The 10,444-nt window shown below is 33.1% G+C and overlaps 1 protein-coding gene across 6 annotated transcripts; it reads right to left on the bottom strand.

Annotated features, from left to right (window-relative positions):
* Window positions 1-1,933: 1,933 nt before the first annotated feature.
* On the bottom strand, window positions 1,934-8,064 carry ICR1 (interactor of constitutive active rops 1). 6 transcript variants are annotated; one of them, XM_085745315.1, is made up of 4 exons: window positions 7,822-8,064; window positions 4,940-5,006; window positions 3,663-3,755; window positions 1,934-3,381 (listed from the first exon to the last, which is right to left on the bottom strand). In XM_085745315.1, the coding sequence occupies exons 3-4, from the start codon at window positions 3,674-3,676 to the stop codon at window positions 2,253-2,255; spliced, it is 1,143 nt and encodes a 380-aa protein (XP_085601441.1). In that variant the 5' UTR covers window positions 3,677-3,755; window positions 4,940-5,006; window positions 7,822-8,064; the 3' UTR covers window positions 1,934-2,252. The 6 variants fall into 6 exon arrangements, with proteins under 6 accessions (XP_085601441.1, XP_085601439.1, XP_085601443.1 ...); XM_085745313.1 differs by having other exon boundaries at window positions 3,663-3,752; XM_085745317.1 differs by lacking the exon at window positions 4,940-5,006.
* Window positions 8,065-10,444: the final 2,380 nt, after the last annotated feature.

Here is a 10,444-nt window from a genome sequence, read left to right as displayed (position 1 = left end):
AATCCTGATTTATTCATCTTGGTATTTGTACATTTGTTATCGATATGTGATTTATTCATCTTGGAATTAGGAAGCATATCTTAAACTTAGACAAGTCAAAATAAGAAGTTAGGCTATTTCTTTAAGAATCTCCCACTTTCACCTTTCTGAGTCTTATATTCATAATTTCATCTATCATTATAAAGTAATTTCAAAGAGCTTCTCCCCCATCATTTGCAAAGAGCTATTGGTTACTATGCTACACTACTCTGATCATCTTAATATGAAGACAAAATAGATCCTCTACAGCCTTAGCTATTGGATCAATCCAACCACCAATATTAGACCAATCCAATCCAACCTGGAGGACTAAATAGGACTCACCCACAATACTACACATATTGAAGTGAACAAAAAACTATGTAAATGTTGTGTTGTAGATATTACTCCAAAGGAATGAAGATAGAAAATTTGCTTAAGAACCCTTCACCTCAGTTGGAAAAGGGGAAAATATTGGCTTAAACGCACTTTTCACCCCCTAACTTTGCATAAGTTGCAATTTTGGCCCCCTATTAAAAAAAATGGCAAAAGTGACCCCTCATGTTTACCCCCTTTTGCAAAACGTCGATTTTGACACAGTCAACCATATGTGGCATGCCACATGTGTAAATTTTTAATTAAAAAATATTAAAATTGCCACGCGTGTATTTTCGAATTAAAAAAATCAAAAAAGAAAGAAAAAAAATGGAGGGGCACGTGAGTGAGAGAGTCTCTCTGCTCTCTCTTCTTTCTTTTCCTCCCAATTCTTTCTTCCTCTTCCTTCTTTCCTAATTGCCGCCCCTCCCTCTTCCCTTTTTCCAGCCACTCTTTTGGCCACCCAACATGGTGCTTCCAACCATCCTTTGTCAAACAAAATACATAATATTCATTCACCCTTCCTTCTCTATCTCATCATAAATTTATTTTTGGATTGGAGATATTTTTTGGGTTTTCAAACCACCACCTTCATTGTTAGATCTCGACCACCACAAAACGTTTTTCGACAAATTGCCACAATAAAAGTATTCTCCTTCGTATTCCCTACAAAACCCACAAAAAAAAATCATGTTTGGATGACATTTCTCCGACGACCACCGCACCGGAAAATATCACCACCGCACCGGAAAATAGTAAGCCCTCTGATTCTAGCAGATTCCTCCATATTGTGACCAATTATTTTTTCAAGAAAGTCAGACCAAGGAAAATACCTGGCCTTGAACATTCCTCGACGACATAGCATCCGGGTGCATGATAAACTTTGAGGCATTCACACATTAGTTGACTATCTTTCATGCATTCACACATACTACTTTCTTTTTTTCTCTCCACTTACAAAATTCTGTCAAAAACAAGTGTATATCTTACTTAATAGAGAGGAAATAGACAATGATTTCCTGGAAGCTACCTTCTCACAATTAATATTGGTTTTATTAGCTTGAGTTGAGAGGAAGAAAAAACCCAGAGAAATCAAAAGAACACTATCCAAACCTAGAGAGATAATTGAATTGCAAAGTTTCTTCATCCAGTTATGGTAGGAGGGTTGATTGAAGGGGCTGCTCTTGGAGTAGTGTTTGCCAAGAATTAAGAACAAAGATGAACATTGTTATGGTCAAGAACAAAGGTCAAGAACAATGGTGTTATGTTCATTCACTCACGTGCCCTTTCTTCTTAATTTTAATTTTTTAATTTTTTATTTCTTTAATTATACACGTGGAATTTACTGATTAAAAAAATTAAAAAATTGCCAGGTGGCGTGCCAGCTATGGTTGACTGAGTCAAAATTGGCTTTTTGCAAAAGGGGGTAGACATGGGGGGTAACTTTTGCCATTTTTTTTAATAGGGGACCAAAATTGCAACTTATGCAAAGTTAGGGGGTGAAAAGTGCGTTTAAGCCGAAAATATTACATAAACCATCTTTCAAAAGTTCATATCACTAGCTTGCACTGATCATGCAATAGTAACATAATAGTACACTCTTAATGGCCATTATAATACAACAGAAACAACTAAACAAGATACCAAAAAGAAGCATGCACAACAATAAGCAACTGTTTTTCACAGCTTCTGCTACCACCTAAACATGGCCATAGTTAAAAAACTACTAATTGGAATTACAGCGAGTTCGACAAAATTACGGTGACGTGAATTTGTTGAGGCTCCAAAGTATTACCTTTGACAGAATCACGTGACCGTGATTTTTCCAAACTCGCTGTCAATTCAAGCAGGTGCGGAAATCACTTTTGGCCTTTCTTCTTCCATAAATCACCAAACATTCTAATACCAGAAGAACCCTTCTTTTTCCCACTACCAAAACCATCATCCAGATCATCAACCATACCAGGAGAACCTACATATCCATGATACCTTCCACCTGGTGTCTCAAATGTTCCACCACCAAAGTGCTTATCCATTGAACCACACCTTTCAGGAACCCTAGCAGCAGCACTCATATCAAAACCTCCTGCAAGCACTGCAGCTGCAGCATCAGCTGCTTTTCTCCATTGTTCTGTCTGCACCCTTAGCTTCTTCATTTCTGATTCTAACCCTGCCTTTTCTTCTTCCACAGATTTCAACTTCTCATTCAACTTCTCGGCATTCCCTTTACTAGCTTCCAATTCTTTACTCAATTTCTTCATCTCCATTGTCATTCCTTCTTCCTTTGTTTCAGCAGCTTTTACTTTTGAAACTGATTCATTCAGTTGATTCTTCAGGTTATCGTTTTCATTACTCATTGATTCCAGTTCCTTCTTTTTTTCCTCCAAACTTGATTTCAACGACGCTATTTCTTCGTTTTTAAGTGTCAGCTCCTCCACAAAAGGCTTCTCTGGCTCTGATGTTGCTGGTTGAGTTTGAGGTTCCTTTTCAAATACATCATGTTTTTTGAATTCAATTGCCAACTTTTCGATAGGAACTTCAAACACATCAGTCTCTTCTTGATTTTCATCAGGTATAATAACATCTTGATGTTTTGTTTCGGCTTTGATGTTACATTCTTGAGCTTTCTTTGAAATGCTTTTTTTCTCTTGAAACTTTTCTACCACAGGAACTACTGATTGAGCTTTCTTCACTAGTTCATCCTCAGCTTTTTTCTTTTCAGCTTCTGCAGAAGATAGTTGATTTTTCAAATTTTTCAACTCTTGTTGTGCTTGACCAAGCTGTGATTCCAAATCTGCAATGCGAGTCCCGAGCTTCTTCTGATTTACTGTCTCGGATTGAGTACCACCTCTTGGAGATCGTCGGTCTCCTAGTTTTGGACTTCGGTCAGTAACTGGTCGATGATGATGTGATGGATCTGAGTCGGAACTCGATGTCCGAAGCTGATGAGTACCTCTTGGTGACTGCCTCTGAGGCAAATCAGTTCCCCTATTTGAAAACAACAATTAATACAGCTTAAACGTTTGGAATCACAGTGTTTAAAAAAAATCACGGTCTCGGATTTTGTTAGGCAGAATCGCAGTGTGTTGCCATGATTTTGTTTTTTATATCAAAATCAGGGCAGCACACCACGATTCTGCCTAAACTCACAGTCTATCAAAACATGCATAATGTTGTATAACATGATTAGTAGCAAGGAGATCAAATAATTACATTTTAAAAGAAGGCAGAAATAATAGTAACTTTATAAGTTAGCTTAACATACATACCTTGATCTTGGCATTTGATATGCTTGATGATAGAAAGTGATAGAACAACAATTCTAAGGATTTTTTAGCAAAAAGAGAATCTCACTCCACCTGCTAAAGGTAACAAAAAAATGTAAAAGTTCAAATGAATGATAAAGTGAGCTTCATCACACTTAGCAGACACTTGAGACAAAATGAACATGCAGCAGTATACATATTATATATTTCACTATTTTTCTTTAAAGAAAATGGACCCTTTTCAAGTTAATGTCAATTAAGCTCTTAAATTAGGTGTAACAGATAGAAGGACAAAGAGACACATGAATATCTATGTGTATTTATGGCCCTTAGAGCCAACACACTATCATAAAGAAGCCAACTCACTACAAATGTGACTAATAAACTAGAAAGGTAATTGATTTAACCTCAAGAAATCAAAGAATTATCTTCCATTAGAAACTAGAAAGGTATTGATGACCCTTTTGGAAAAATTAAGAAAGAGCAAAAGAATAAAACAAATGAATAAAGTTATGCCCCACATCACATTAGTCCTGTGTTCCAAACAATGACATGCAATAAAAGTATGCTTTTAATACCACCCTCAAGAGCAAAAGCATGCACAATGTCAGAGGTAACTTTATGCAGTGCTTTTTGCTTTGTTTAAAAGTGAATAAGTAACAATAAATGTTGCATGTCTTTGTAGACAGTAAAATGCAACATTATACTACCAACAATTGGGATATGAGTTGTGTGCTGTCACAATCCCGTAACCACATATGTGTCGTTGGATCAAGATTGGACGATTCATATGGGGCTGACTGCATGCAGTCACACTGTACGCAGTTGAAATCCCAACAATTTTACATGATTTCAAAATCACTAGAGTCAAAATAAATTAATCCTAGCACCCCAAGAAAAGAAAAAGGAATTTATGTGACCCTATGCAAATGTGCAACCTGATAATGCTAGCATATAACTCTCACTTTCCCATAAATTGCATTAGGCCCACCATCCTTTCAAGTTGTTGCATAATGGACTGTACACATGTACAATTCCAATAGGGAAACATATTTACTGCGGTGAACATACCATCTAGTCGATGCAATTAGTCAATCAGAGCCATTCGGATGAAGATCAACCGATGGCTCGCATTCTAAGATGCTCTTTAAAATTCATAGTGTTTAAAATATGAACTGTCTGATCTTCATCCAAAGGGTTTTTTTCTGCAATGAATGCCGGGATTGTGAAAACGCGGCAATCATGATCCCTACAATAGTAGCTATATAAATGGTATTTACCTTGTCTTGTGCTATTGTAGTCTAAAGTAGTTTGTTCAAGTGCTGTTTTGGATTTGCAATGATGAACCTAATAAGATCATCAAATGTTAGTTTCAGCTGAAAACATCAGAAGAAAAAGGAATAATTGTAACACAAACAACCTTAGTAGGGAAAATATCTAGATGAAGTTACTCAATCCATGCAACTTATTAATAAACTAATAAAAGTATTGGTAAAATAGGAGTTGAAGGGCAAGTGTATCATTGAAGAGTAGGTCAAATAATTATTGTAGGAAATCAATATTAAGATCTTGTGTCATTTTAAGATTTGTGGAGACTGAACATCACAGAGCAGAAAATTTGAAAAAGTAATGTTGGAGCCCACTGTTATTAGGCAAACATCATCATCGAAAGTTAAATATGTTTTTAGTTCTTGTAAAAATCGATTATTTTTTATTTTTAGTTTCGGCGCTCTTTTTTTAGTCCCTATAAATTATAAAACTAAATGTTTTAAGTTCCTAAAGTGGAATTAGAAGCATGCATGCATATTTGTAAATTATAGGGACTAAGATAAAATTTGAGGTGATTAATGAGAATAAAACATAACCCTATCTTCTTCATTTATAATTTTTGGCTTAATTAATGATTTGGTCCCTTAAGTTATTTGTTGGTTACATTTTGGTCCCATAAGTTATTAATGTTACAATTTGGTCCCTTAAATTACTTTTTGGTTTCGTTTTGGTACCTTAACTATTAAAAGTTTCGTTTTGGTCCCTTAACTTATTTTTTGGTTTCGTTTTGGTCCCTTAACTTATTTTTTGGTTTCGTTTTGGTCCCTTAACTCTTCCTCCGTCAACCACTTTAGTCCTTTACGTTAGGATGAATGTATTAGAGTTAAGGGACCAAAACGAAACCAAAAAATAAGTTAAGGGGCCAAAACGAAACCAAAAAATAAGTTAAGGGACCAAATCGAAACAAAAAAATAAGTTAAGGGACCAAAACGAAACTTTTAATAGTTAAGGGACCAAAACGAAATCAAAAAGTAAGTTAAGGGACCAAATTGTAACGTTAATAACTTAAGGGACCAAAACGAAACCAAAAAATAAGTTAAGGTACCAAAAGAGTAATTAAGCCTAATTTTTTCTTCTAATTTCATTTGCTTTAAATGACATTTCAAAGAAGAGAATGACAATAAGCTGGTAGAAGATCCATTCTCTATTGAATTGTCCCTCCCTTTTGGGAAACCAAACCCATCAAGGCCCCACATTATTATATAAAGCAAAGGGGTGGCAGTGGACCATAGTGGCCACAAGATACTTATGAAAACTGAGATTCAGATCTATATAGTGTAGTTGTGAATTTATGTCACTGTGAGAAAGTTCATGATTTATGTGACCATGACCAACAATAACTTATTAAAAAACCCATGCAGTAAAAATTGATAAAAGTATGTAAAATTGATAAAAGTATGTAAAATGATCAATAAGTAGAACTTTGATAATAAAAAGTTAATTCAGATAGATAGGTTGGTCCAGTGGCATTGAATTTAGACCTGAGAGCATGCTCTTCTTTAAGGTCTCGGGTTTGATTTCATTCTGCCCGATGTTAATTTAATTAAATCTATGAGCAAATAGAGATTGTTTGATATCAATCAAACGGTCACAAATTTTCGTCTAGCTGCATGCGGTTTTAATCCACCAATCACAGTAGGTAAGACAAAGGAACTTTGATGATTATTTAAAACAAATTTATCACGCGCTACCATGCGCGTGAAATTTGACACTACAGAAGTAACCAAATTCAGCTCATATCAAACAATTTTTTTCTTTCTTTTTCAAATGAACTTTTTACAAACTTTAAAAAATAGTAAAACGCTACACAACACACCGAAATGATTGTTTTTTGTTTTTTTATAACCACCCCAAAATGAAATTAAATAAAACTATAAAAAAAAATATAATCATATCCCCATGAATATAACCCAGTAGTACATTAATATATAGGGACTGATGTTCGAACTCCGAAAAACCTATTTATTTATTTTAAAGGTTAATTTCAGTCACTAAACTACTTGATTAAAAAATATTACTATGTTTTAATAAAAAATAGAATTTGGGAAAAGGATATGTTTCGCTCTAACTATACATATAAGAAAGGTGTTTCACTTGAGTGCTGTTAGTTTTTGATGTCTTTGTTTCTAACTCTTTCTTAATCCTTCATTCATTCTCATTTAAATAATTTTTTTAATCATTGATCCACAATTTTTCCACCTCTAAAATACACTTTCCTTGTCTAAAATACACTAAAGACATTAAAAACCAATGACAATCAAAAGTAAAATTTGCCCTTCTAAATATTCTAACAATATTTTCCTATAATTTTTTTTTTTAGATTTTAAAAATAATAATAGTAGTGATTGCAAAATCATTACATCAGTTACACAACTTTAAGAGGTATCATAAAAACATTAAAGCAATAATTAGTAATTTTAATGTAACATTCATTAGTTTGTACCATGAAAATTAAAACTTTCTTCAAAAGACATAACTGAAATGATGTAACCATTTAAAAAATAAAAATAAAAAATACTACAATACAAAAAGCACCCAAAAAGACAATGGTCAATAGACAATGATCCTGCAAAATGCACAGGAACAATTTAAGGAGATATAAGACATTGTTTGGCATATACTTTAAATGATTATCCGAATGTTTGTTCATCTACATCTTTCACAGCGAATAAAAAAACATGAAAAGTAATAAACCAATTCAAGACACTAAAAAAAAAAAAAAACTTGATAAAAACACAAGTATTGAAAAATGTTTGTATAAGAAAAAGTGCTAAGAATGAAAATAGACAAAAAAAATTATGCATATATTGTAGAAATTTGAAAAAACACTTACCTTGATGAGAATATTTTGCATAAACAGAAGAACTTGAAGAGAAGTTTCACTGCAAATGAGAAGAGACAACCCTGAAAGCAAATAGTACTAAAAAAATGGAGGGTTTTTAAGGTGTTGTTTGTATTTGAAAGATACCCAAAAACCAAAAAACAAGGAAGTTCAAGAAACTAGAAAGGGCACAGAAAATGAAGAGAGAAATGGGTTGTGTTTTTGAAAGTTTGAATTAAAGCTGTTATGAACTGTGGGAGGACACTAGCCAGTAGCTAGTGCTCATTTATGAGTTTCAATTTTCAAACTCTGTACATGAAGAGTACAAAACAAAAAAAGGTCATTTTGGGGGAAAAAATTTCTCAATAATTTAATGTCAAACAATACTTTATACGAAATGATATTTTTTTATTTTTTTATAATTTAAATATATTAGCACATGTTTTTGAATAGAATATAAAAAAGGGAAATGTTAACCAGTGTCCCAGGGCACTGGTTAAGGAATCAAATGTAGATAGTTTAGCATTGGAACTTGTGTTGTCAACTCATCAAAAGCTTAAAAAGTGTTACTTTTATTTTGAAATTTTCTCTTTTAGTTTCCTTAACGAGTGCCCCGGAGGCACTGGTTAACAAGACCCTATAAAAAATTATTTATCTTCTATTTTGTAGGTATTAACGCTCAAGTTCTCAAGAGAAAGATGTATCAATAATTTGGAGTTCGATCTAAAAGTAAGTAAAATTTAATAAAAAATTATTTTATTTGAAAAATCAAACTCATGTCTTTTTAACAATTTCTCATAGGCAAAGCATCTCAATTACTTTAGTTCAATTACTTGGTTTATTTATCTCATATTTAATGATAATACCATGTTTGAAATATATGTGTTACTTTATTTTTGAGGGAATATGTGTTATTTGAATATCAAAATAAACATTGAGATACTATATGACTATCTCCATCTATATCTACTATAGTGTGACCTAAGTGATAGATATTTGAGGCCCTTAACCATTTGATTTAATCTTTCATTTACGACGGATGCGTATGAAAAATCATTTGTTGGACAATATCAACACTTTAAATGTATCTCAATTGTTGGTCTATATGGCAAGATAGAATACACGCTAGAGGGGGGTAAATAGCGTTTCAAAAAAATTATCGAGTTTTTAGCGAAAGCAAGTTTGAAAAGAATTTGACTAATTGGATTTGTGTTCAAAACAATAACAATGACAAAGAGATTAAGAAAATGTAATATACTATAAGGTTTACTATTGAATTGAGATTCAAATGTTAAATCTTAATATAATCAATGATTAATATTTCCCACACAATATACAAAACTAGACAATTCTCAAACCAAACCTAAGAGCAATTAAATAAGTTATAAATAATGAACACAAGGTATATGTGTTTGATGAATTGATACTAGAGTAAATTCAAATGTGATCAATATGAGTTAAAAGAAAAACCTAATTCAAATAATTAAGTCAAGGTTAACAAATTGAAACAATATCACATTCAAATCAATTTCAAACAATTATCAAACAACCATATACTCAAATTAACAAAATTAAAGAGGAAAGGGAAGAGAAACTACACTGAGATTTATAGTAGTTCCCCCTTTCGTCCTCCGCTTCGGGGAACGTCTACTTTTCTTGAAGGAAAACGTCTCCACCAAGGACTTCCACTAAACTAAATGTTTGATTACAAAGTTGTGATTACAAGAACACCTCCCATTACCTTCATTTTCAATTCATATGAAATCACTCCCCCAATCCTCAAATATCCTTTGAAATTGGTGTTTCTTCAAGTCTTCGAATCCTCAATCACCTGTGCAATCCTTTAAGCTCTTCCCTCGAACTCTTCTTTGCTACATCCGGTGGTTGGATCCCCTTAAACTCGAGAAGGTTAGAAAGAACCCCCAATACCATTGGAGGTGGAATGAAATTACTCAATTCACTTTAGATCCTTGATTCCCAATCAATATCCTTGAAAGCAGTCAACTTACAATCCCTATAACACTCTAGCAATATATGACTAAAATGCCACAATGATTCTTAGAAAAATGTTTAATTTGAAGAACAAATGAACAAAGAGGTATAAAGACTCTATAAAGACTCTAGAGAGAATAGATGCAAATGATTCATTGAGTTTGATGATTTGAGGATATGACAATATATAGAAAAGGGTGGCAAGTGCAATATTTTGGCCAAAAACAACATAATGAATCGAATCACAAAAAGAGTGATTCGATTCAAACAGCTTAAGACAAACTCCCAGAACCTTGAAGAATGATATGATTCAAACAATGTACCAATCAATTCAGATTGTCCCAGATGAAGGTTGATACGATTCAAACACTCGTTGAATCAATTCAATAAGACATAAATCAAGACCAGAGGAAACGATACAATTCAAACAAATTTGAGACGATTCATGAATGACAATTCATCAATTCATGAATCGATTCAAAATCAACTAAACACAAGGAAAATGGCAGAAACATTTCATGATAAGATTCAAAATAATTTGAATCGAATCAATGTGCTAGAAAAAACATTTTAGCAATGAAAAATGAAGTTTTCTTGATTCCAACACACAAGACAACAAGGGGTCATATGACACATGAAGTAA

The sequence above is a fragment of the Medicago sativa genome, chromosome 2, assembly GCF_051527215.1.
Source record: "Medicago sativa cultivar Bolivia chromosome 2, Bolivia_mono, whole genome shotgun sequence".
In the NCBI taxonomy this organism is placed as follows: domain Eukaryota; kingdom Viridiplantae; phylum Streptophyta; class Magnoliopsida; order Fabales; family Fabaceae; genus Medicago; species Medicago sativa.
Note: the sequence above shows the minus strand (reverse complement) of the source record. Positions and strands in the feature narration are given on the sequence as shown.